Below are 27,690 nucleotides of genomic sequence, written 5' to 3'. Positions count from 1 at the left end.
CGTTTGTGGATTGCGTTCATCTCTGCGAAGAGATAACGAATCCTTCTGAATCCTGTTCTGTTACCGTTTGTGGATTGCGTTCATCTCTGCGAAGAGATAGCGAATCCTTCTGAGTCCTGTCCCCTGTATTACTCCAGTCTTAGTCAGCGTTCCTGCTTATGCCATATATCGGTTCATTGCCGATATATACATATGTTAGTCAGACGTTACAAATAGTTTCATTGATAGCTGTAATTGTAATACGCTAGGAAATCATACTTATTGTATATTTATCTGTGTTACGTTCATCTATCTTAATCCTGCTATTTTCTGACTATCCTGTCCTGTCTTTGTGAGGCACGCCATCGCCGCATCGCATTGGCTGCCTCATTCCAGTCTGTCTGGTTTTGGACGCTTGCTGTCGCTAAGTAGCCGCTAGCTGGCAAGCGTTCATTCTGTCTACCTGTCCTGATCTCCTCAGTTCTGGTTTGTGCGCTCAGCGCTACTTTGCGCTGAGACGTTATAACGTAAGCATTGTTTGTGGCTGTCAGATCTGCACCGGCTCTGTGCGCCACAATCTCCTATTGGAGTCAGTCCTCCCCTCCACTATACTAGGGATAGCCTGTTTCCTGGTGCTGGTGTGTGTACCTTCTCCACGCCAGCTCATGCGTTGCATGCTGACTGTGGAGAATACACCACCAAGCCTTACATTATGAAAACCCCATTACCAATCCCCATTGTGGGGGGGATTCCCAGAAAGTATGACACTGTTAATTATGGTTCCTGTTCCTTTAAGAAATTTGAAGAACTTAGCTCTGAAACAGAAAATGAGTTTTTCTCTGAATGTGCCAGGTTCCTGACCAATCCTGATCTCCAAGCGACTCCTGTTTCAACCTGGGCACTCCAACTAAGTTATATTTTGTTTAAAGGGGAATTATTCCAGTGGGCATTTGATGTTCTCAATCATTCCGATTTGAAAGATAGACCGCTGGAATTTCTAGCGTTTGTGATCCATAACTGGTTGCGCATAGATCCATTGCCTTTTCCTCTTAATGAACTCCTGGCAGCAGGCCAATCAGCTACTCCTTCAATTGCTTGCAAAAATGTTCAGCAAGCAGAAAGTGTTACTGATAATTTTCCTGCAGCCTTGAATAAATCACCAAGAACAGCAGGGAAAACAGCAGGGTCTAAGGCCAAACGCAAACGTTCTAAGAAACGTGTCCGATCTGCAGAGTCGTTATCCTTAGCGACTGAGACCTATAATGAGATTCTGCCATTAACAGATAATGAAATGCAATTGTCTTTCAGGGGAGTTAAATGGACTTATGGAACTACTAATGAACTTTCCTCCCTGGCTAGGGAAAATAAAGATTTTTGTTTAAAAAAATTATCTGAGTATGATTATGAGGAGATATTACAGAGTATTGAACAAATCAACTTATTTGTAAAGCAAGGAAAGTTTGCATACACTACAGTTCAGCACTTGCTACAGGTATTGGAGGTTCTTAGGAATAAGGAATCTGCCAATCACCTGCTAATTAACCCAATATATGTCCCTGCTACAATCATATCTGCAAACCATGATCTGCCTGTTAAGTATGCTTGGAATCCTCCATTTGAGAAAGGAGAGATGGAAGCTCTGGTCAATGAATGGAAGAATGATTCAAGTTCATTTTGTCAATTTTACAGTGCAAAAAGTGAATTGGTATTGAATGCATGCATTAAGTCTGCCTATAACCTAATAAAAACTGGTGTGTGTGAGTATGACTTTGTGGCTCCATTGATTGATGTGTGGGAACTGATTTTGGATGATTTTTTTGTGACTCCGAATTCGCAAATTTGGCGTTCTGACCCGCCTGCTTCAGCACCTTTGGCTGATTCAGCAGGTGATTCGGAGCTCTTTTTGTGTGAAATTGAAGTTCCTGCAATTCCACCCTGTACCATGGATAACTCAGTGTTACTTCCCAGTAAAACAGAAGCCACTGATACATTCTTAACCTTGCCCTGCGCAAATTTCTCAGCAGAGAATCCAGAGGTCCTGCTGACTTCCGAGTCCAGCCTAGCCAGTACTCATGACTCTTTGTTTAGTGAAACAGACACCAGAAAAATCTTGCCTGTCTCTGCAAACACTTCTGCAGAAATTACCTGTGTTAATAAAGTTCAACTCCTGTCTGATCCAGCAGATGCGCAAACATTGTGTCTTGATCTTCCTGTTTCTACACCTCGCTCTAGTTTCGTGAATAGCTCAGAGCATCTGCTATGTGAACCTGAAATCGCAGAATTATTACCTTGTTCAGAAAATTTTCCAATAAATTTGCCCTGTACCATGAATTGTGCAGTAGATCTCTCCAATGAAACTCAGGTCACAGAATCATTATGCTGTCCAGCAGGTGCTTCCATGGTTTTGCCCTGCAATATGGACTGTTCAGTGATCCTGTCCAGTGAAGCTGTGGTCGAAGAGTCTTATGCTTCACCCAGTATTTTGGATACTTTAAACCCTCTAGCAGAGGAGGCTGAAGCACTGCTTACCTCAGTTGGTGTTGCAGTAATATTCACTTGTCTAGCAGCTGTTTTGGAATTACAGTCTGCTCTAATAAAACTTGATGAATTTCTGCCCAGCAAAGCAGAAGCCATTGAAATATTGTCCTCGTCAGCAAGTGTGTCAGATACCTTGCCCTGTACACAGTCTGATTTAACCAATGTTGTTGAGTCCCTCTCCAGTGTTGTAACAGCCGAGGAACTCCAGCCCTGTCCTCTGAATGTTTCAGAAGTCTTGCCCTGTAACATGGATAATTCTGATTCTCTGGTCAAAATAATAGAAATCTCAGAATTTCAGTCCGGTCCGATGAGTGTTCCTGAAACCCAGCCCTGTATCCTGAAAGATTCTAGTTCTCTGGCCGCTGTGGCAGAGGTTCCAGAGTCCCCTTCCTGTCCAGGGAATTCCTCAGTTTTGCCTAGTCCAGTGGGGGCTGCTGCAATACTGACTTGTTCTGCAGCGCCTCATGAGCTCCAATCCAGTGTATTAAATGAGTCTCTGTCCAGTCCAGAGGTAGTTGTGGAGTCCCTATCTGGTTCAGTGCATACATCAGAAGATTTGTCCTGTTTTGTTGGTGCCCCTGAATCTGATTTGTTACTGACTTTGCTGGAATCAGCGACATCTAAGTCTGATCCAGCATTCTCGTGTAAAAGTCCAGTGGTTGCGAAGTTTAGTCATGATGATTTTTTTTTGGCCAGTCCTGGTTTTGGTCCTGCCTTGGCTGACCCTCAGGCTCACAGTTCCTTGACATGCCCAGAGGTTTCTCTTGTGCCGGTGTGCCCAGATGTTCTTTGTGTGCCAGAATGCCCAAGTGTGTCTAAGGTGTTAGCGTGCTCCGATGCTTCCTTAGTGGGAACACGTTCTGATGTTGCCAGTCTGCCTGCATGCCCAGAGATGGTTCTGGTCCCTGAAAGCCCTGATATTGATGTTTGTCCTTGTGGCCCTGACTCGGGAATTGCCCTAGGTTCCATAGGGGTTCTTGATAGTTCTCCATGTGAGCCTAAGGGGCGTTCTGACATATGGGGATCTCTTTGGAGCTTCAAGGTGTTCTGGGAGGTCTCTGAGAAAACCTGTCCTGGTACCTTGGACTGGTTCAACAGTGGGTTTTGTGTTGGTAAAGACAGTACCGGTGGGCATTGCAAAGGCTTTGGCGTTTCTGAACGGTTCCTGGAAGGCGGTGGGTATCGCTCAGGGAATTTCGGAGGGCTTTCTTCTGGAAATCATGGTTCTGATGGGTGTCACACTGGGGCTTGTGGTACTGATGGGCGTGGTTCTGTAGGTTCTGGTTCTGATGGGTCCAGTCTTGTGGGGACTGATTCTGGAATTCGGTCTTGCCGGGCTGTCCCGGTCATCATGAATTATCAGTCAGACTGTTTTGTTGGGAATTTCGGTTTTGAAAAGCGTCTGGAATCCGCTTTTAAAGGCGGGGGTACTGTAATGATCGCTGCTGCAGCAGCTATTACTGGAAGTATTAGTGCTGCAGCTCAGGCAGTTCTGATCTATTTCCATGCAAGTTGCATAGCTTTGTCTGTCTTTCCCTGCTGTCAGCTTGTGACTGATTATCATTCACCTGTGTGGGAATCTGCATGTCTGCTCCCATTGGATGACCTCAGTATAAAGATCTGCTTCCTGCAGGGTTTCCTTGGGTTTTCATAGCTTCAGCTTAAGCCTGCCTTGCTGTCGCTTTAGCCCCCGATCGTGTTTCTTGTTAAAGATACTTTGCTGGTCTTTGCATCATATATTGGTTCATTGCCAATATATATGCATACCAGCACGTTTATTATTTTCCTTGTATTTGTGATACGTTAATACATCAGTGTCGCTGATGTATACGTACACAAACTGTTTATATCCTGTGTGCAGTTAGTCAGCTTTCCAGCACGTTTTGGTAGGTTGCGCGTACCGTGACCACCCGTGCTGAGGTAGTTACCCTGCTCCTGGTTCTGTTTGTGGATTGCGTTCATCTCTGCGAAGAGATAACGAATCCTTCTGAATCCTGTTCTGTTACTGTTTGTGGATTGCGTTCATCTCTGCGAAGAGATAACGAATCCTTCTGAATCCTGTTCTGTTACCGTTTGTGGATTGCGTTCATCTCTGCGAAGAGATAACGAATCCTTCTGAATCCTGTTCTGTTACCGTTTGTGGATTGCATTCATCTCTGCGAAGAGATAGCGAATCCTTCTGAGTCCTGTCCCCTGTATTACTCCAGTCTTAGTCAGCGTTCCTGCTTATGCCATATATCGGTTCATTGCCGATATATACATATGTTAGTCAGACGTTACAAATAGTTTCATTGATAGCTGTAATTGTAATACGCTAGGAAATCATACTTATTGTATATTTATCTGTGTTACGTTCATCTATCTTAATCCTGCTATTTTCTGACTATCCTGTCCTGTCTTTGTGAGGCACGCCATCGCCGCATCGCATTGGCTGCCTCATTCCAGTCTGTCTGGTTTTGGACGCTTGCTGTCGCTAAGTAGCCACTAGCTGGCAAGCGTTCATTCTGTCTACCTGTCCTGATCTCCTCAGTTCTGGTTTGTGCGCTCAGCGCTACTTTGCGCTGAGACGTTATAACGTAAGCATTGTTTGTGGCTGTCAGATCTGCACCGGCTCTGTGCGCCACAATCTCCTATTGGAGTCAGTCCTCCCCTCCACTATACTAGGGATAGCCTGTTTCCTGGTGCTGGTGTGTGTACCTTCTCCACGCCAGCTCATGCGTTGCATGCTGACTGTGGAGAATACACCACCAAGCCTTACAATGGGCTTTTGTAAATGCATTTTATACCCTGATTGTATGTATAACCTTGTGCTATGTTGTATAACCGTTTGCTACCTCTCTGTCTGTCACCCCTTGTTTCAATGTATGTATCCCTATTTATTGTCCAGCGCTGCGTAATATGTTGGCGCTTTATAAATACAATAAATAATAATAATATCGCACAGCAGAGATGCACAATTGTTATGCAGATCAAATATGATGGATGGTCAGCACCTCCCCCCCCCCCCCCCCCCCATAAAAAAGAAAAAGAATTAAAAAGGTTTTATTGAAAATCTTAATAATCCATAAAATGATAGGGTGTGTGCAGCAAGATTGTCATTTTTATGGATTATCAATAAACAATACCAGCTTGCCTTTTAATGCTGAGTAGAGCCTGCAGAACTCTATCCTCTCTCTAACTATGGTTTAGCTAACCAGTGAGTACTGTTTATGGTGGTTTGAGAGTGTTTGGACTTTCTCTAGTTTTGCTGCACCATATTATACCTCTTTTCTTGCTAGATGGGTGCTGTCCTAAACTGATGTTTTCTTTTTTTAATGTAATAATCTAGCATCAGCCCTGAACTAGGTAACAACATTTTCTTAAATAGACCCAGAGATCTTGTGGCATGAAGTTTTTTTAGCTTACACGTGGCGTCCTCCAGACCCATAAGCTCGGATGCATCCCTCGCCGTCCTCCCGCTGTCCTCCATTTAGCTGTAATCGGCCCCGTTATGCTTCTCAGTGATGTCAGCTAGGGTTCTCTGCGCATGTGCAGACCTCCTGCGCATGCGCAGACCACCCCAGCTGATGTTACTTAGCCAGACTGGAGCTGACTGAGCCAGATACCGGGGCTGATTGCAGACGAATGGAGGACAACAGGAGGGCGGCGAGGGACGCATCCATGCTTATGGGGCTGGAGGAAGCCACGGGTAAGTATAAAAACTTCATGCCACAAGGTTTCTGGTTATCTTTAAATAGTGTAAAACCAGACCTGGATTTACCTCACAGGAGCCTATAGGCACAGATGACCTGGCACCCTAGACTACACGCTCCATGAACCCACAACCCCGACCAAACAGCACCGCAAGTGTGCTGGCTGTCCCAGCTGTCACTTCTCCATTATTTCCCTGGCCTGTCATCATAGGTATCTACGGGCATCCCTTGGCATTAGGTAGCAAGAGGTACTCTCAGCATTAAGTAGCAAGAGGTACTCTCAGCATTAAGTAGCTAGTGCTGCCCCGGATTGAAGGGAGAGCTTGTTAATGGAATGCTGAGAGCTGAGTGTGTAACCTCTCATTTATGCTCCGCTCATGACTCTGCAGAGGGAAGGAGACACTCTGGGAGGGGAGAGAGCCGCCTCTCCATCATCAGGTGCCCGTAAGCACATGCCTACAGTGCCTTATGGTAAATGCAACCCTATGTAGAACCATCAAACACCTCCCCCCCCCCCCCCCATACCTGACACGGTTTAGTCTATAAACAGGTGAGAAAGTGCTGCAACATGGTTAGTCGAGCAGAAGCCTTGATGAGGCTCTTCAAGCAAGACAGAATTCTGTAAGACTGCAGCCATGCTGCAATCAAGGCTGCTGTTAAAGACTGTGATCCAAAAAGGGGGGGGGGGTGCCCCCAGGGCCCAGGAGTCTGTAGGGGTCTCCCAAGTGTCCCCACTTCACCCATGCTCAATCTGTAATGGCCCGGGGGCTGTCAGATCTGGGTAGTGGGCGGCACCAGGGAAGTATGTCATAGGACAGGGGAACATACACATTACCTAAATCTGGTGCTTGGTACTGGCTCGACACCTAGCCAGCGCAAAACACTTTTTGCCCCGGGGTCCCATTGTAGCTAGAGCAGGCCCCGCCATCACAAACTGTGCTTTACTGACTTATCAACTTAATTGGAACAGGATGTTTATCTGATCACTTTGATTTTGGGATAATCAGATCCACTATAAACACTTGTTCCTATTATTGGGCACCCAGCAAGTCACTGAAGTTACCCCATGCACACCATTCTCCTTATCTATCCAACACAGAAGCATGTCTTATGCATGACTGCATAATGTCAGCACTGTTCTGGGAAAAGTGTTTTGTTTCCTTGTGAGAAAGCAAGCTGATGATTAGGAGTGGTACAATTATCATTTATTACCATATGATAAAGGTTATCAGACTTTGAAGCAAGTAAAAGTTTAACTAAAATGGACAGATTTCCTCCATTAGCAAAAGATTCAGGGCAATTTCACAATGCAGATTGGCGTCAACAGTACGCACCACACTGCCAAAAACAAGCCTTCATGGATTACCGCGTTAGCACGCAGTAATTTAAGTCTGGCAGCCAGCCAAGCAGGAAGTGTTGCTCACTTCCTGTGGCCGATGCGATCACGTGCACGAAAGCATATTGCAAAAAAAATATGCTTCCGCACATGCGTCAAATCTGCTGCGGGTTTTCACACTGACACGTGTCGCCATAGACTTACATGACTTCTGGCCTGCTGCACTTTGCCATATGTCAACGCAGAACTGTGCGGTAATGTAGATCCGTCCAAGTGCCAGGGATGCAGCAAAAACATCACTATCGTTACATCGCGCCATACCGCGTCAGTATGAAAGTCTTTATAAACTTTCATAGCCCTGCGGTGGGGTATGGTAAAACAAGCGCACCACACCGCCCTAGTGTGAAAGGCCCCTGAGAGTTACTCCATTCAGTCCTGATTGGTAAGAGTGGATAGGTTTGTATCCCTGATCTATGTCTTATTTAAAGTGAAAAGTCATAACAGATGTCTGCGTGATAATGATCAAAAATCCTCTAGTTATATATGAGAAATAATACTCAAATCTCTACAAAAGCCATCTGAAATACATTATTGTGCTACTCCAAGAATCATTCAAAGCAGGATGAAACTATTTATAATGATTTTTATAAAAATACATCTTTGTAATGCACTTTACCTGTAACACCTTTCCCTGCATCTGAACCCTGGTGCCACAGTAAATATTTCTATTTGCTTTATATTCACCCTAGGTGAGCATCCATCTTAAAGGACAACTGCAGGGAGGCCAGAAACCCACTAGGAGCGATTTCTAAGTGCTAGTGATTTGAAAAAGCTCTTGCTAATGCAATGCTATGGGGGATTTTTACAAAATCACATCGCTCCAGTGGGATCACACCCATAGCATTACATTAGCAAGAGTTTTTCAAATAGCAAAGCGCTCAGAAAAGCGCTCCTAGTGGGTTTATGGCCTGAGAGATATATGGAGGCTGACAGCTGAAAGCTGCAGCGCTGGATCCCATGGAGGTAAGTGCTGGGCTCCTGCAGATCTCCCTAGTACAGGCATTGGCAAACTTGGCCCTCCAGCTCTTAAAGAACTACAAGTCCCACAATGCATTTGCCTTTGAGTCATGACTGTGGCTGTCAGACTCCTGCAATGCATTGTGGGACTTGCAGTTCCTTAAAGGGGAACTGAAGAGAGAGGTATATGGAGGCTGCCATGTTTATTTCCTTTTAAGTAATACCAGTTGCCTGGCAGCCCTGCTGATCCTCTACCTCTAATACTATTAGCCATAGCCCCTGAACTAGAATATGCAGATCAGGTATTTCTGACATTATTGTCATATCTGACAAGACTAGCTGCATGCTTGTTTCTGGTGTTATTCAGAGACTACTGCAGCCAAATAGATCAGCAGCACTGCCAGGCAATTGGTATCGTTTAAAAGGAAATACATATGGCAGCCTCCATATCCCTTTCATTGCAGTTGTCTTTTAAGGAGGGTCGCCCTTCCTTTTTCCCCTCCCCCAGCAAACTGCTGAAATGAATTCTGAACATTCCAGTGAAAATGGGAAAAAAAAAAAATGAGTAAAACCGCAAACACAGAAACATTGCATAAAAATCTCAACAATTAAAGTGGACCTGAACTCAGAACTTCCTCTCTGCTCTACAAGATAAACCACAGCATACCTACCTTTAAAGTGACCCAGAGACGAAAAAATAACATATTTATACATACCTGGGGCTTCCTCCAGCCCCATCAGCCTGGATCGCTCCCACGCTGCCGTCTTCCGCTGCCACTGTCCGCCGATACCGGGTCCCGTCATTTCGGCCAGTCGACGCAAGCGCAGTGCGCTCCCTCCGTACTGCACATGCGTACAAATCCGCTGTGCATGTGAAAGACTGGCCACGTCCAGCAGAAGTGACGGGACCCAATACCGGCGATAGAGGCAGCGGAGGATGGCGGCGTCGGAGCGATCCAGGCTTATGGAGCTGGAGGAAGCCCCAGGTATGTATAACATCTTTTTTCATTTTTCGCATAGGTTCGTCTCTGGTTCCCTTTAACCTCCTGAGCGTTACGCCACTCAGGAGGTTTTGCAGCTAGAGTCTCCCAGGAAGATTCGAATAGATTGAATGCCCCCACAAGCTATAGCTAGCACTAGGCTAGCTAGCATAAGTAGCCAACACCCTCCGATTTCTTCCAATCCCCCGTTTATACTTTACCCAGCCTCTATCCAGCGATCGGCGCAGCCTCCCCACACAGCTCTGGTCTTCTCTATGGGAAGGATCGTGCATGACGTCACCGACGCCATGAGGTCATGTGCAGACCCAATCCTCCCCATAGAGAGACTGGAGCTGTGCGGGGAGGCTGCGCCAAGCGCTGGAACCAGGTAGGGTAATGTATTAAGTGGCCGGATCGGGGGATCGGTGTCGATCGGAGGGTGCCGGCTACTTATACTAGCTAAAGCTTGTGGGGCATTACATCTATTAGAATCTTCCTGGGGGATTTGTAATTCTAGCGAGCGGCATTCCCGACACAGTGTCGGGCATATCGCTCAGGAGGTTAAAGAAAACATTTCTTTGTTACAGCTAACACAAATCCTGCAGTGTGTCTACTTCCTGCTTTCATGGAAGCTGACATAGGGTTAACATCCTGTGTTCACAAATTAGCTGCTCTGACGAGGCAGCCATCTGACACAGCTGAGAGATCAAATTACACTGGTGATTAGTCACAGATGACGGGGAATTACTCAGGCTAAACTCTCTAAATATATACAAGGTACATTTCTCTCTGTTTTCCTTTTGTCCTGTGTAAGAGTTCAGGTCCACTTTAAATGAAAACCAAAGGAAACCATACATAGTAAGCTTTATTAACCTGGGGCTTCTTCCAGCCACTAGAAGTCTGTGTAGTAAAAACATTACGTACTGCGTATGTGGAGGATGCTCCTGGCTACAGGGGGCACAAGAGGTGTGCAGTATACATGTGCAGAAGTCTGTGTGGTAATAACATTCTGTACTGTGTATGTGGAGGATGCTCCTGGCTACAAGGGGCACAAGAGGTGTGCAGTATACATGTGCAGAAGTCTGTGACCCAGCCTGGGATGGCGATCCTGCGGGGAGGACAGCGGGACCCAGGAGGAGACCGGAGCTGCAGCGAGGGACCGCACAGACTTCTAGGTGCTGGAAGAAGCCCCAGGTAAGAAAAGCTTACTGTGAATGATTTGCATCAGTTATCCTTTAAGCCTTGTACATACATACTAGGAATGTCACTAGTGGGGGATTGTGTGCTGTTGCAATGCAGGGGAGGTATCGATGGAGCGGTGCAGGTGTGATGTCATGCAAAAAACAGGTGAAGAGAACAATGATCTCGGGCAGCAATCGACTGACTCGATCCACTTGGCAGATCACTGGCTCAGGTATCGAGGCTCCTGTAAACACACTACATATATTTCTTCTTCAAGATGCCAACACTTTTGTAATGATCATGCTACATGGGCGTAACAATCACCCCTGCGACCCTGACATTGCGGGGGGCCCAGAGGCTTTGGGGGTCCTTCTTCCTACCTCTCTCCAAAAGCAAGTGCAGCCAGTTAGGGGAAAAAAAACCTCTGTTTGCTCAAAAAAAATGTCTGCATGTGTAAATTTTTCCTGCTTCCAGATGCTGCTTCACAGCAGAACACTCTCTGCTGCCATTCCCTTGCTCCCAATCATGTGACTTGTATGGGTTTCAGGGCCCAAGGGGGCACCATGCTACCATTTTTGGAGGGGGGGGGGGCCTATTAAGTCTAGTTACGCCCCTGCATGCTACTTTTGTGTATTATAAGGGAACTTTATTCATTTTCTTTGTGTTTCCCCAATAGGTCTTACCAGCTGTGGCAATGACATTGGCTGCAAGGAAGAAAGGCAGCTGTAACTCCAGGATGGGAGTAAGTACACTCCTAACACCTAGATAGTGCTGTGTATAAAACCAAAGTATGGCAGATAATGAAGAGCTTGTAGACTAGTGGTAGGTCTTCCCCGAGAGGACCCATCACCGCCGTGGGGAAGTCTAGTAGGGAATAATTTGTGCACATATTATTTATACTGTCCTCCTTTGCTGTACCTGTTTTGAATGCATGTTGTGTATTTTAGTCCACAATTATGGAGCTCTGCACATCTATTGCAGGTAGTCAATTCGGGTACAGCTTCTGTTTGGAAGTGCTGACAATGAAGAGCTTGTGTAGCAAATATGTAGCTAAGAACTATGGGCTGGTTCACACGGACGTCTGTGCGGCGTCGCGTTTGATGACGTGCGGCGGCTGCTGCGTGGCCAGGCTTTCAGCAGCCTTCGTGTCGCGTCCGGATGCGGTCGGCGTTTTTATTCCCCTAGGGGGACATTACCCGTCGCAGTTGGCTGCCCCTGGAAGCTACATATAGCTTCCAGGGCGGCCACAAACGCAAGCGAAAATCAGGACCCGAACGCCGCGTTCGTGTAAACGCCTGTAAAAGCTGCTCCCATTCACTTGAATTGGAGCGTTTTAACGCGACATTCCCGAACGCTTGTGGTAAACGCTCCGCAAGCGTCCGTCTGAACCAACCCTAAGACACCTCTGAGGGCAAAGGGAAGCCCTGCCCAGCATTAGTATAGTATTCATAATTAACAGCTTAATTAGTGTTCTTCCAACAGTAACCATATTTAACTCAGTAATGACATGCAAGGCTTAAAAAAACACTTTTGTCAAGCAAGTCAAAAGTAAATTATTAATACACGGTATATGACAGTTGTTATTCTATAAACTTAAAGGACAACTGAAGCGAGAGGGACATGAAGGCTGTCATATTCATTTCCTTTTTAAGGAATACCAGTTGCCTGGCTGTCCTGCTAATTTTCTGTCTCTAATCACTTTAGCCATAGCCCCTAAACAAGCATGCAGCAGATCAGGTGTTTTTGACATCATTGTCAGATCTGATAAGATCAGCTGCATGTTTGTTTCTGATGTGATTCAGACACTACTGCAGCCAAATAGATCAGCAGGACAGCAAGGCAACTGGTATTGTTTAATAGGAAATAAATATGGCAGCCTCCACATTACAGTCATCCTTTAACCTCCCTGGCGGAGGTTTTTTAACCTTTTTTTTTTTAAGCATGTAGCTAGCCTAGCGCTAGCTACATGCTTCCCCCTCCCTGCAGCGTCCCCCCGTATGCGCCGATCGCCGCCGGCGCATATGCCCATCCGGAAATCCCGTTCTGAACGGAATTTCTATGAGGGCTTCCCCCGCGGCACGGCGTCAGAGGGAGTCCCGATCCACCCCTCAGCGCTGCCTGGCACTGATTGGCCAGGCAGCGCACGGGTCTCGGGGGGGGCACTCTCTGATGCGGTGGGAAGCGGCGAATCGACGCGGGGCGACGATCGTGAGTAACACGCAGCTAGCAAAGTGCTAGCTGCGTGTATAAAAAAAATTATGCAGATCGGCCCAGCGGGGCCTGAGAAATCCTCCTGCGCGGCTTACCCAGTGTCCAGCACGGGGTTACTGCTAAGGAGGTTAACAAGCTGATTCACTATGCATGTTGCAGTGCGCAGGCTCATTGTAATACACAGAGTGTCAATTTACACAGGTGCATAATTTACACACTCCAATCCCTTAATACAGTACGTGCGTTTCCACAAATATTACCAGGAAATATATTGAGGTCAAGTCTTATCAGCGTCAGTAAAAACCCAGCTTAAAGCCTCGTACAAATGTACAAGGACTGTCGCCAGGCAGGGATCAGGACGCGGGTAACAGTACGTAGCATGAGAGGAGCATTGCTAGCCTCCATCTGCACTTCAAACAGTGAAAAGGCGTTATTTTTTCCCAACCATGTTTTCATACAACCTCCAGGTTCCTAATGTAATAATAAATGAAACAAATATTTTCTATGTTCACATTTTCTCTCTCTGTCCTGTAGATGTTGCTCTCCTCTCTCCTGTGTCTGGTCAGTATAATTGGAGGCCTCTACTGCACTATAATAGCCATATTCGCCATCAGTAATGGACCTCTGATCTGTGAAAAAGGGAGTCAAACCTTGGAATCCTGTGATTACACTCTGGGAAAACTGAGGTATGTTTGTCATCATTCCTTCTATGCTGGTGAAGCAGTAACTTTGTGGCTATCCATGTAGCTCCCAGTACTACTTTCTACTGTGCAGGTCTAGGTCAGCAGCATACTAGAAACAAACATTAGAATTATCTTAGAGAAAACATTTCCTCTAAATACATTTGTAAGACCTTTACTTGCAATTTTCCCACGTGTCATAAAAGTTTTCCCTTGATTAACCTAGGTCTTTGCAGCAATAGTATTTCATTTCAGATTATGATTATATGATGCTATAGCTTTCAAAATGTTGTTTCTTATATCAATGAACAAATCCAAACATGTGCTATGTACAGACATCCTCCGTTACATACCCTACTTTGGTTGAAACCCTCACAAAAGGGGAAAAAAGACCCTTACAAGACTTGGGCCAGTTAGCTTTAGGCTGAATACTCACCTTACGAGGCAGGGAGATGGATCCCAGCAACATCCCATGATGACAAGCGTTCCCCGATCCATCTTTCTACTGGCGGGTATACATGACGGGCGCCAACCAGAGTTCAAGCAATCGCAGTACTTTGTGCAGAAATCATCGGGGGTCTTAAAGATCCAGTTCACCGTGAGAATTGTTGTCACAGCCAGGGCTGGATTTAAGCCAAGGCCGCATAGGCCATGGCCTAGGGCACCACATGATCAGGGGCGGGTGGGCAGGAGGCTATAATAGGGGGAAGGGAAGGGTCACTTGGCCTATATGGAAGCGGAAGGGGTGGGGTACAGTCATCTGGCTTCTTATACTAGAGGGAAAGGGGGTCATCTGGATACCTGAACTGGAGGCGGGAAGGGTCATCTGGCTATCTATACTGGAGGGAAGGGCAAATGGGGTACCTATACTGGAGGGGGGGGGTCATCTGGCTATCAATACTAAAGGGGGGCAACTGCTGACAGTGGCCTTGTGCGGTAAAGAGTACAAATCCGTCCCTGGTCACAGCGGATCACCAATGTCACCATGCAAGATTGTGGAAATGATCACTTGTCGCTCAAAAAAATCGCCCGTTATAAAAATCGTTGGAAAAATTGCTTAGTAGGTACTTAAAAAATCATTAAGGTACCCACTAATGATCAAATCTTTTTAGTCCAATCTTAACATTTCTATGTTATATATGGACTGCCTGGAGCACAGGTGTCAAACACAAGGCCGAATGCAGCCCTCCTTGCCATTGTATGCGGCCCTCAAAAGCTTCCAATGTCCATCATTGTAAGCAGCAATAAAACAACAGCACACTGCCTTCCTGTCCAGAGGAGCACAGCAGTGACAGTGTTTCTGATTAAAACATTGTCTGTTTAATTTAGGGTGCAGCAATAACCCACGGGAACCCCTCTCACCCTCTAACAAAAATTAGCATGGGGCCACCTCATTGGACCCAAATCCCCAACACCCCCCTAAACAGTTAAAAGACACACTTTCATTTGACACCATCTCCCTGCATAGCAGAGTAGTGCAGTAAAGCAGTGGAATATTTACCTGCTCCAGTGATGCGTTGTTTCCTCTTCTATTCGTTCTGGCTGTCGCCTGCTCTGTGCTGTGACTTGTCTCAGGAGCCAGAAGTATGTAACATAGAGAGTGTGTCTATCAGGAAGATCAGAGGAGATCTGAAGAAGCACTGGAGCAGGCAAATATTCCACTGCACTACTCTGCAGTAGGGGGAGAAGCAGGCCCCTCCACAGCCGCTATAGTTACGCCACTTGGTTTGAGACTGTTCAATAAAATGTTAAATCTTAATAAACAATTTGGCCAGCAACTATTTTTTAGATTGTGGCACCGTACGTGATTGCGTTTGACACCCCTGGCCTAGAGTATCCATTTAATATATTCTACTCACTCTTATACTACATAGATTTGGTAATATTGGACAAAAAAGATAGGATCATTAGTGGTCACCATTAAAGTGGGTTGGAAATGCAAATTGAAAACTTTTGTACCTATTACCTAGGTGCAAGTGTAGTTCGTGTAACATCGTATTCACCCAACACATTTTTTAAAAATACATTTATACATTACCTGCATCAGAAATAACTGAATATATCTATAAATAATTGAATAGCATATAATTATATAAACTGCTAGATTTCGCTGCTGCACTAATATGTAACTGTTTAAGTTGAATGGGAACCACATTTAAAAAAATGAGACAGATACTTACCCAAGGAGAGGGAAGGCTCTGAGTCCTATAGAGCCTTCCCGCTCCTCTCCTGGTCCCCTCATTCTGGTGCTGGCTTGCCCGGTAGCAGTATTTGACTAATTTAGTCAAATACTGCTTTACCCGGCCGAAGGAGGCTTCAGAAGTCTTCAGGGAGCCCGAGTGCTCCTGAAGAAGGGCGGCCCTGTACTGCACCTGCACAAGCACGCTCTCTTGCATGCTCACGCCTGTGCAGTATGGAGCCGCACGTCTTCTGGAGGACACGGCTCCCAAAGACTTCCAAATACCCTTTCTACGGGGGATTGAAACGGGGGGGGGGGGGGAGCCAGCACTGGATAGAGAGCACCGAGAGAGGAGACGGAAGGCTCTATACGACCCAGAGCCTTCCCTCTCCTTAGGTAAGTATTTGCCTCATTTATTTTAAATTCACTTTAAGCCTATTTCATATGACAAATAGAATGTGCATAGACATTGGATAGCCCCAATATTCTATGTTCTTATAACATTCAATGCCTGTTTGTGAAAAAATATTAACAATCTTTCAGCAGCTGACTATCATTGAGCTGAGAATATTACAGCTAATATTAACTTGCCCTTATGCTGACATTTTAAAATGTATTTTGAAATTTGTACAGATCTTTTGCAGATAATTGCAGAACAGGGCCTCATAATGCAGAATATTCAACAGATCACAATGAACTAAAACAGAAAGACTGAGCAGCTTGGAGTGACCCAAAACCACTAGGAAAGTATAGGGGACTAAAAGAGAGTGAAAAGCCCTTCTACTGAAAAGCAATGCTCAGTGTAATTTGCCTTCTTAAAACAGAAGGTATTTGTGAATTCAGCTTTAACCACTTAAGGACTGCAGTCATAAAACCCCTTAAGGACCAGAGCCTTTTTTTCCATTCGGACCACTGCAGCTTTCACGGTTTATTGCTCAGTCATACAACCTACCACCTAAATGAATTCTACCTCCTTTTCTTGTCACTAATACAGCTTTCTTTCGGTGCTATTTGATTGCTGCTGCGAGTTTTAGTTTTTATTATATTCATCAAAAAAGACATGAATTTTGTCAAAAAAATGACTTTTTTAACTTTCTGTGCTGACAGTTTTCAAATAAAGTAAAATTTCCTATACATTTGAGCGCGAAAGTTATTCTGCTACATGTCTTTGATAAAAAAAAACCCATTCAGTGTATATTTATTGGATTGGGTAAAAGTTATAGCGTTTACAAACTATGGTGCAAAAAGTGAATTTTCCCATTTTCAAGCATCTCTGACTTTTCTGCGCACCTGTCAGGTTTCATGAGGGGCTAAAATTCCAGGATAGTACAAATACCCCCCAAATGACCCCATTTTGGAAAGAAGACATCCCAAAGTATTCAGTGAGAGGCATGGTGAGTTCATAGAAGATTTTATTTTTTGTCACAAGTTAGCGGAAAATGACACTTTGTAACAAAAAAAACAAAAAAAAAAAGTTTCCATTTCTTCTAACTTGCGACAAAAAAAAATGAAATCTGCCACGGACTCACTATGCTCCTCTCTGAATACCTTGAAGTGTCTACTTTCCAAAATGGGGTCATTTGTGGGGTGTGTTCACTGTCCTGGCATTTTGGGGGGTGCCTAATTGTAAGCACCCCTGTAAAGCCTAAAGATGCTCATTGGACTTTGGGCCCCTTAGCGCAGTTAGGCTGCAAAAAAGTGCCACACATGTGGTATTGCCGTACTCAGGAGAAGTAGTATAATGTGTTTTGGGGTGTATTTTTACACATACCCATGCTGGGTGGGAGAAATATCTCCGTAAATGACAATTGTTTTCTTTTTTTAACACACAATTGTCAATTTATAGAGATATTTCTCCCACTCAGCATGGGTATGTGGAAAAATACACCCCAAAACACATTATACTACTTCTCCTGAGTACGGCGATACCACATGTGTGGCACTTTTTTGCACCCTAACTGCGCTAAGGGGCCCAAAGTCCAATGAGTACCTTTAGGATTTCACAGGTCATTTTGAGAAATTTCGTTTCAAGACTGCTCCTCACGGTTTAGGGCCCCTAAAATGCCAGGACAGTATAGGAATCCCACAAATTACCCCATTTTAGAAGGAAGACACCCCAAGGTATTCCATTAGGAGGATGGTGAGTTCATAGAAGATTATTTTTTTTTGTCACAAGTTAGCGGAAATTGATTTTAATTGTTTATTTTCACAAAGTGTCATTTTCTGCTAACTTGTGACAAAAATAAAATCTTCTATGAACTCACCATACTCCTAACGGAATACCTTGGGGTGTCTTCTTTCTAAAATGGGGTCATTTGTGGGGTTCCTATACTGCCCTGGCATTTTAGGGGCCCTAAACCGTGAGGAGTAGTCTTGAAACCAAATGTCGCAAAATGACCTGTGAAATCCTAAAGGTACTCATTGGACTTTGGGCCCCTTAGCGCACTTAGGGTGCAAGAAAGTGCCACACATGTGGTACCGCCGTACTCAGGAGAAGTAGTATAATGTGTTTTGGGGTGTATTTTTACACATACAGATGCTAGGTGGGAGAAATATCTCTGTAAATGACAATTATTTGATTTTTTTTACACACAATTGTCCATTTACAGAGAGATTTCTCCCGCCCAGCATGGGTATGTATAAAAATACACCTCAAAACACATTATACTACTTCTTCTGAGTACGGCGATACCACATGTGTGACACTTTTTTGCAACCTAGGTGCGCTAAGGGGCCTAACGTCCTATTCACAGGTCATTTTGAGGCATTTGGATTCTAGACTACTCCTCACGGTTTAGGGCCCCTAAAATGCCAGGGCAGTATAGGAACCCCACAAGTGACCCCATTTTAGAATGAAGACACCCCAAGGTATTCCGTTAGGGGTATGGTGAGTTCATAGAAGATTTTTTTTTTGTCACAAGTTAGCGGAAAATGACACTTTGTGAAAAAAAAAACAATACATATCAATTTCCGCTAACTTGTGACAAAAAATAAAATCTTCTATGAACTCACCATACTCCTAATGGAATACCTTGGGGTGTCTTCTTTCTAGAATGGGGTCATTTGTGGGGTTCCAATACTGCCCTGGCATTTTAGGGGCCCTAAACCGTGAGTAGTCGTCTTGAACCCAAATGTCTCAAAATGACCTGTGAAATCCTAAAGGTACTCATTGGACTTTGGGCCCCTTAGCACAGTTAGGCTGCAAAAAAGTGTCACACATGTGGTATCGCCGTACTCAGAAGAAGTAGTATAATGTGTTTTGTGGTGTATTTTTACATATAACCATGCTGGGTGGGAGAAATATCTCTGTAAATGACACATTTTTGATTTTTTTTACACACAATTGTCCATTTACAGAGAGATTTCTCCCACCCAGCATGGGTATGTGTAAAAATACACCACAAAACACATTATACTACTTCTCCTGAGTATGGCGATACTACATGTGTGACACTTTTTTGCAGCCTAGGTGCGCTAAGGGGCCCAACGTCCTATTCACAGGTCATTTTGAGGCATTTGTTTTCTAGACTACTCCCCACGGTTTAGGGCCCCTAAAATGCCAGGGCAGTATAGGAACCCCACAAGTGACCCCATTTTAGAAAGACGACACCCCAAGGTATTCCGTTAGGGGTATGGTGAGTTCATAGAAGATTTTATTTTTTGTCACAAGTTAGTGAAAAATGACACTTTGTGAAAAAAACAATAAAAATCCAATTTCCGCTAACTTGTGACAAAAAATAAAATCTTCTATGAACTCATCATACACCTAACAGAATACCTTGGGGTGTCTTCTTTCTAAAATGGGGTCACTTGTGGGGTTCCTATACTGCCCTGGCATTTTACGGGCCCAAAACTGTGAGTAGTCTGGAAACCAAATTTCTCAAAATGACTGTTCAGGGGTATAAGCATCTGCAAATTTTGATGACAGGTGGTCTATGAGAGGGCAAATTTTGTGGAAACGGTCATAAGCAGGGTGGCCTCTTAGATGACAGGATGTATTGGGCCTGATCTGATGGATAGGAGTGCTAGGGGGGTGACAGGAGGTGATTGATGGGTGTCTCAGGGGGCGGTTAGAGGGGAAAATAGATGCAATCAATGCACTGGGGAGGTGATCGGAAGGGGGTCTGAGGGGGATCTGAGGGTTTGGCCGAGTGATCAGGAGCCCACACGGGGCAAATTAGGGCCTGATCTGATGGGTAGGTGTGCTAGGGGGTGACAGGAGGTGATTTATGGGTGTCTCAAGGTGTGATTAGAGGGGGGAAATAGATGCAAGCAATGCACTAGCGAGGTGATCAGGGCTGGGGTCTGAGGGCGTTCTGAGGTGTGGGCGGGTGATTGGGTGCCCGCAAGGGGCAGATTAGGGTCTAATCTGATGGGTAACAGTGACAGGTGGTGATAGGGGGTGATTGATGGGTAATTAGTGGGTGTTTAGAGGAGAGAAGAGATGTAAACGATGGATTTGGGAGGTGATCTGATGTCGGATCTGCGGGCGATCTATTGGTGTGGGTGGGTGATCAGATTGCCCGCAAGGGGCAGGTTAGGGGCTGATTGATGGGTGGCAGTGACAGGGGGTGATTGATGGGTGGCAGTGACAGGGGGTGATTGACAGGTGATCAGTGGGTTATTACAGGGAAGAACGGATGTAAATAATGCACTGGCGAATCGATAAGGGGGGGGGGGGGGTTGAGGGCAATCTGAGTGTGTGGGCGGGCGATTGGGTGCCCGCAAGGGTCTAATCTGATGGGTAACAGTGACAGGTGGTGATAGGGGGTGATTGATGGGTAATTAGTGGGTGTTTAGAGGAGAGAATAGATGTAAACGATGGATTTGGGAGGTGATCTGATGTCGGATCTGCGGGCGATCTATTGGTGTGGGTGGGTGATCAGATTGCCCGCAAGGGGCAGGTTAGGGGCTGATTGATGGGTGGCAGTGACAGGGGGTGATTGATGGGTGGCAGTGACAGGGGGTGATTGACAGGTGATCAGTGGGTTATTACAGGGAAGAACGGATGTAAATAATGCACTGGCGAATCGATAAGGGGGGGGTTGAGGGCAATCTGAGTGTGTGGGCGGGCGATTGGGTGCCCGCAAGGGTCTAATCTGATGGGTAACAGTGACAGGTGGTGATAGGGGGTGATTGATGGGTGATTGATGGGTAATTAGTGGGTGTTTAGAGGAGAGAATAGATGTAAACGATGGATTTGGGAGGTGATCTGATGTCGGATCTGCGGGCGATCTATTGGTGTGGGTGGGTGATCAGATTGCCCGCAAGGGGCAGGTTAGGGGCTGATTGATGGGTGGCAGTGACAGGGGGTGATTGACGGGTGATTGACGGGTGATTGACAGGTGATTGACAGGTGATTGACAGGTGATTGACAGTTGATCAGGGGGGATAGATGCATACAGTACGCAGGGGGGGGGGGTCTGGGGGGGTCTGGGGAGAATCTGAGGGGTGGGGGGGTGATCAGGAGGGAGCAGGGGGCAGTTTAGGGACTAAAAAAAAAAATAGCGTTGACAGATAGTGACAGGGAGTGATTGATGGGTGATTAGGGGGGTGATTGTGTGCAAATGGTGGTCTGGGGGGTGGGCAGGGGGGGGTCTGAGGGGTACTGTGGGCGATCAGGGGGCAGGGGGGGGCAGATCAGTGTGTTTGGGTGCAGACTAGGGTGGCTGCAGCCTGCCCTGGTGGTCCCTCGGACACTGGGACCACCAGGGCAGGAGGCAGCCTGTATAATACACTTTGTATACATTACAAAGTGTATTATACACTTTGTAGCGGCGATCGCGGGGTTAACAACCCGCCGGCGCTTCCGATTGGCCGGCGGGTTGACGTCGCGGGTGGGCGGAGCCTATTGCCGGTGGATGCGCGCGCATCCCAGCGCGCGATCCCCGGCCAGAGAGTGCCCCAGGACCTGACGCCAATCTGCGTTACGTGGTCCTGGGGCTGCCACTTTGCCGCCGCCAATATGAAGTAGGCGGTCGGCAAGTGGTTAAATGGGCAACTGTGGCTTCCCATAATGCATCACTACTGAATATGCAAATTGTCTCTTTATGTCCCTGAAGCCAGGCTTATATCCAGAACCACTGGTGTATAGCAAGCCTATGGCTTATAAAAATTTACAGAGGCACATCAACCCAACAGTCAGAAAGCCTGTTTCGGACTTTTGGTCCTTATCAATGCATGGCACAGATTGATATGGCTATGGGATAAGACATACAGGTAACAGTGTTTTCTGCAGTTAAAGCAGGAGATTCTGACACCAACATAATTAGGTAATATATACTTTTCTAAACATTATAATTAGGCAGAGTTTTTTCCCAAAACAACATAATTAGGAAGCATGTACCTCGGAACAACATAATTAAGCAGTTTCTGTACAAATACATAAATAAGCAGCACGTTGTACAACCACCCCAATTATGCAGAGTGCACACTTAAAAACATAATTATGCAGCTTATCACCTCCCCCAAAAAACACAATTAGGCAGTGTCCCCTTAAATGACATAATTAGGCAGTGAATCACCCAAAATATAAGGGTAACATGGGGTGTATAAACAAGCTTTCCTATTCCTCTCCTGGCTGTATCAGCAATAAACTTTGCTGAGCTTTCACTTTAAAACTCCTGCCAGGCTGCCTGCCACCCTCTTCTGCATCTGTACAGTGGGGTGGGGGTTAATTCTCTTCCAGCTGACCAGCTGTGGAAGGTGGATGATAATGATCCCACAGCTCTACATGAACCACCAATGGGACAACACACCAGTATAAACAGCTGCAAGAGGCGCCCAGGTTATAATAAAACGGTGATAAAAGCAATAAAAGGAAGAAAGGAGGTGGCTTATTTCAGAGATGACATGGAATTCTAAAATATATATATATATTATTTGCACTCTGTAAATGCGTTTCGTGGGGGATATAAAACCCACTTCTTCAGGACAATTTTTTGATGCCTACAACAACAATAATATAAACCAGGGGAGCCCTTTAGGAAGCTCACAATCTACTGGTAGATCACAAAGGACCTTTTGAGTAGATCCCACACCACCCGCCTGATTTGTTGTCCTGAAGTTATGCACAGCAGTGTAGTAGAGGACTATGACATTGCTAGGTGGGGAGCCACACAGTTAGAATCATTATGTAACTGCGCCACAGCCTGACAAACTGTTGGCTGCGGCTTCAGAGGGGCACAGCGAGACCACCGTGGGATGGAGGGCGACGGGGGAAGCCTCAATAGGATCCAGAGGCTTCCCCCTCCTGAGGTAAGTACTCCCCAGGTGCACTTTTTTTTTGTTACAGGGTCTCTAACATTATTTTTGAAAAATTAAAGTGATACTGAAGCAAAAAAAAAAAAAAAAAAGTATGATATAATGAATTGGATGTGTAGAACGGATAATGAATAGAACATTAGTAGCAAAGAAAATAGTCTTTTATTTTTATTTTGAGTTATACAACTTTTTTTTATAACATTGCGTTATTCTCTATTTGCCATTATAAACCACACTATATTTTAAACTATGAACCAGACCAGAGCTAATGACCCTTTGAACTCCCCTGCAGTAAAACCTTATCTGAAGCTGCCTCTCACTGTCTCTTTGATGTATAAGTGCTTCAGAAAATAGGACTGTCTCTGACCCAAGTTGGGTCGGAGAGGTCAGAGAAGCTCTTTGGCATAGATAACAACTGAAGTTTGTTAACTCTTCCTGTACTGGAAACAATATGAGACTCGTTTCTTTGCTACTAATGCTCTATTTCTTAGCTGTACTACACATACAAAGCATTTCATAAGCTTATTTTCACTTCAGGTTCCCTTTAATGTGAGGAGAATATCAGCTATTTTCACTCATCATTGCTGAGCAGGAAGACAGGATAATATGCTTATGCTTACAGTGATTGTCAGCTGTGTGACAAATGACTGAATCCAGTGAAAAGTATCATGTATGTAAATAGTTTCAGGATAAATGTTTATAATGAGGTAAAATAAACTTTTTTTTTTTTTGATCACACGAAATTATATGTCCAATTATTATTGTTTTCACAGCGAATTTGAAAACCTGAAATTCGACCTAGCCTGGTTTCTGAATGAGACATGTATACCAGCATCAAGCAATAGCAATGGGACACACAGGCTCTTGGAGGAAAGAATATCTGACTTACCTGACTTTGATATGTATATCGATGAGGACACCCAGAAGCTGATCCACATCATCGTGTTTGTGTCTCTTGCTGTTGTTGGGCTGTTGGAGGTGGCGACCTCGGTGAGCCAGGTCGTGGCTGGTCTGTTTGGCTTCTTGTGTGGAACCACCAAAAGACGCAAGCATAAAGAGCAGGACCATGATGACAACCGTGGACAACTGAATTTAGGATACATGAACCAGCCATCTAACCAATCTTGGGGCCAGCCACAGTGGCACAACCAGGGAAATGTCCCCCGCTAACACTGGAAACCTGACCCCTCAAAGTGTTTACATAAAACCTAAAAGGGAAAACATTTATATAAAAAAACAACCTACAAAACAAATAGCACCCAAAAAAATTTTTTTTTTTTCCTCATTGCTGAAAATACATAAACGAAAGCCATGAAGCTGATTATTAGTTAACTTGTTGCACATTTGTAAAATTCTGCCATTTGACCTCCATGAATGCTAGATTGTTGCGGGTGACTAGCTGGATTTGGATACAATGTTGCAGTTTTTATATTGATGAATGTCCATTTTTCTGTAAATTTTGCTATAATAAAAGTTGTCTTAAACTGCTGAAACGATTTTTGGGTCTCTAAACCCAAAATTTGTTTTGCAATTATAATAGTTACTACTGTATTGTTTAGGGGTGGCCATTACTCAATTTTGTATATGTTACGGCCAGAACCCGAAGTGTGGCCACTTCTAGTTCTGGCCGGCCACTTCGGGTTCTGGCCGGCCAATGTGCGAAGTGCCCGCAGCGCAGCGGCCAATGTTAGAAATGGAATGTTTCCTTTTATTATTAATGTAGCTTTCCGGCCAAATGTAGCAAAACAGTTAGTTAATTTAATGAAATGAAGCTGGCGGCTCCGCCTCCTCTCCTCCGCCTCTCTCTCTCTCTCTCTTCTTCGGGCAGCCGGCGGGGACATGCGTGTCCCCGAGAGTCGTTCGTGGCGCCAGGAAAGCAGAGCGGGGAGGCTGCAGACATTGCTTCTGCCAGCACCTGCTCTGCAGGGACGAACGACAGGATTGCCTGCCGCGACGAACGACTCTGGGGGGACACGCATGTCCCCCGCTGCCAGTATCGGGGAGGAGAGAGAGGCAGGGGCGGAGGAGAGGAGGCGGAGCGGAAGCCGGGCGGCTTCATCCTTCTACATTGCCGCCAGCTTCATTTAATTAAATTAACTAACTGTTTTGCTACATTTGGCCAGAGACGGCCGGAAAACTACATTAATAATAAAAGGAAACATTCCATTTCTAACATTGGCCGCTGCGCTGCGGCCACTTTGCACATTGGCCGGCCAGAACCCGAAGTGGCCGGCCAGAACTAGAAGTGGCCACACTTCGGGTTCTGGCCGTAACATATATGATATTTATTTATATAATTCAAGGGACACTGGAGCTATGTAATTATTAACTGAGAACCTGAAGTATTTATTATTTATATATAAGTCAGTAACATATTCCGTGGCACAGTACAGAGTAAGAAACAAACTTGGAACATATGATAATACAGACAATGGCATACACAAAGGCAATGTTATATAATACAGAATTGGTAGGCATAGTAATTACAGTTATGAATGCACAGCCTTTGAAAGCTTACTCTTATTCTTTTAAGTTAGCCAATAAATAGTATCATCCTGATTCAAAACTTCTTAAAGGACCACTATCGCAAAATTTTTTAAAAAAAATAAAACTAAAAAAAGATTTATTCTGGAAAGAATGCCAGTAGAAGGGATAGTGAAGAAGAATTAGTTAAAGAGTAACTGTCGGCATATAATCAATTCTTATCTGGTAAACAAGTAATAAAGATGCTAACCAGGCAATCCAAAAGTTAAAAATCACTCTTATTTTTCTTCTCCATAAAACATATTTTCCCAGTTTCAGTGGCTCTTATTTGGCACATCTGCCGCACAAAGGAAGTTGAAGGGCATGCTAGGTTGTCTTTTTTTGCTTCTTTAGTATCCCCTCAGACTTAACTAATGCAGCCCGATTGGCTGAAGCCTTTTTCCCTCCTGTTTTCCCCACCCACACCTCTGTTCCTCTCTGATTGGCCAATATTTCTCATGCTTCTCAAGCTACAGAGTCACACAATGCCAATGCACTTTGCACTTTCTATTGCCGAGCTGGGTGGAAGTGTCTGAAGACTGTCTGTATTTGCATTGGCTGCCCTCCTCCCAGAGTAAGGGAGGAAATGACATCAGTATTGGCTTTAGTCAGAGGGAATTAAGATGACAAATGCCTGAAACAGAATTCTCTTTATTTACTATATAAAATTCACTGAAATCAAAATGTGGACAGTGGAATGCATACGTTATGTACGTAGAGCAAATATGTATCTACTTATATATGTGTTAGTTGTTTTTTTTTTAGATAGTATAGCTGACAGCTCCTCTTTAAAAAATAAATCACCCTGCTGTTTGCACTGAGTGACAGCTCTTCCAACAGACACCTCCTATCTGCTGGCTAATATTATTAAGGTGGCCACTAACGGTCCAATTTCTAGCAAAAAATCATTCGAGCGATCAGAAATTCTGATCGGACTAAAAATCGTTCACTACACCATCAACGAACCAATCTTTGCTTCCTATCTATCACAACCAACAAGTTCTGGTTCACCATGAGCTTGCTGGTTAGTCTGTCCAACCAACAAGAAAATCCAAATTTTGGTTTGACAAAAATCCAATCGGACGACTATTTTTATAATCGTTTGTAATCAATTGTGCCCATCAACTGAGATTATTTACAACCAATCCGATCAGAATTTCTGATCACTCAAACGATTTTTCGCTAGAAATTGGACCATTAGTGGCCCCCTTTAGACTGTACTGTGGGCTGCTAATGGCTTTTCAAGCAATAAAACTGTCTCCTCCTGTGATGTTAGGCAGGCAGATAGGAGCTGTCCTTTGGAAGAGCTGTCACATTCAGGCTTCCATGAATGTGTAAACAGCAGGGTGATTTATTTTGTAACTAATTCTTAACCCTTCACTATCCCTTCTACTAGCATTATTCCCAGAATAAATGTTTTTTAGTTTTATTTTTTTTAGAAATTTCACAATAGTGGTTCTTTAAATGTAGCATGATGATCAAAATACATAGAAAAATTCCAAGACACAAAGGGGCGAGAGAGCCCTGCCCTTGCAGGCTCCCATCTAAAGCAATAGTGTCAAATCTGGAGGCTGGGAGCTTTTTTTAACCACTTAAGGCCTGGAACCCACTAGAAGTGCTTTTCTGAGCACTTTGTGATGTGAAAAGCTCTTGCTAATATAATGCTATGATTGTAATCCCACTTGAGCGATGTGATTTTATAAAGATCCCCTACAGTATTGCATTAGCAAGACCTTTTTTAAAATCACTAGCGCTTAAAAAAAATCTGCTAGTTCATTTGAGCCCTTACATGTCTTAACTAAGCTTGTACATACGCTTCAGTAACCTCAGCCTCTGCTGAGAATCTAGTGTGTATAGTGGCCCTTGATCCCCTTCATGGGGGCACGTGGGTGAGTGCATGATGGATCAACTCACCGCGAGGGCATTGTTCACTGTTCTAGCCACCCACCCCGCCTGCTCTGAGACGCTCCTCATGCACCATTCCATTTGCCCTTCCCCCATACACCCATAGCAACAGCCTTGGTCCCACACTGTCGCCCGAGTCAAGTCCTAATTTGTGCCAGGTGATATGTCTTGGACGACGTATGAAGCTATGGCGTCGGATCTCAGA

The 27,690-nt window shown here is 44.9% G+C and overlaps 1 protein-coding gene across 1 annotated transcript in view; it reads left to right on the top strand.

Annotated features, from left to right (window-relative positions):
- Positions 1-24,541, top strand: part of TM4SF20 (transmembrane 4 L six family member 20) — a 32,698-nt gene extending 8,157 nt beyond the window's left edge. Inside the window, exons 2-4 of the mRNA XM_068279170.1 lie at positions 11,401-11,466; positions 13,470-13,621; positions 23,831-24,541. Coding sequence (XP_068135271.1) covers positions 11,401-11,466; positions 13,470-13,621; positions 23,831-24,227 — 615 coding nt within the window. The 3' untranslated portion in view covers positions 24,228-24,541. The remainder of the gene's footprint in view (positions 1-11,400; positions 11,467-13,469; positions 13,622-23,830) is intronic.
- Positions 24,542-27,690: the final 3,149 nt, after the last annotated feature.

The sequence above is a fragment of the Hyperolius riggenbachi genome, chromosome 4 (assembly GCF_040937935.1).
Source record: "Hyperolius riggenbachi isolate aHypRig1 chromosome 4, aHypRig1.pri, whole genome shotgun sequence".
NCBI lineage: Eukaryota > Metazoa > Chordata > Amphibia > Anura > Hyperoliidae > Hyperolius > Hyperolius riggenbachi.
This window is presented reverse-complemented; position numbering and strand designations above follow the sequence as displayed.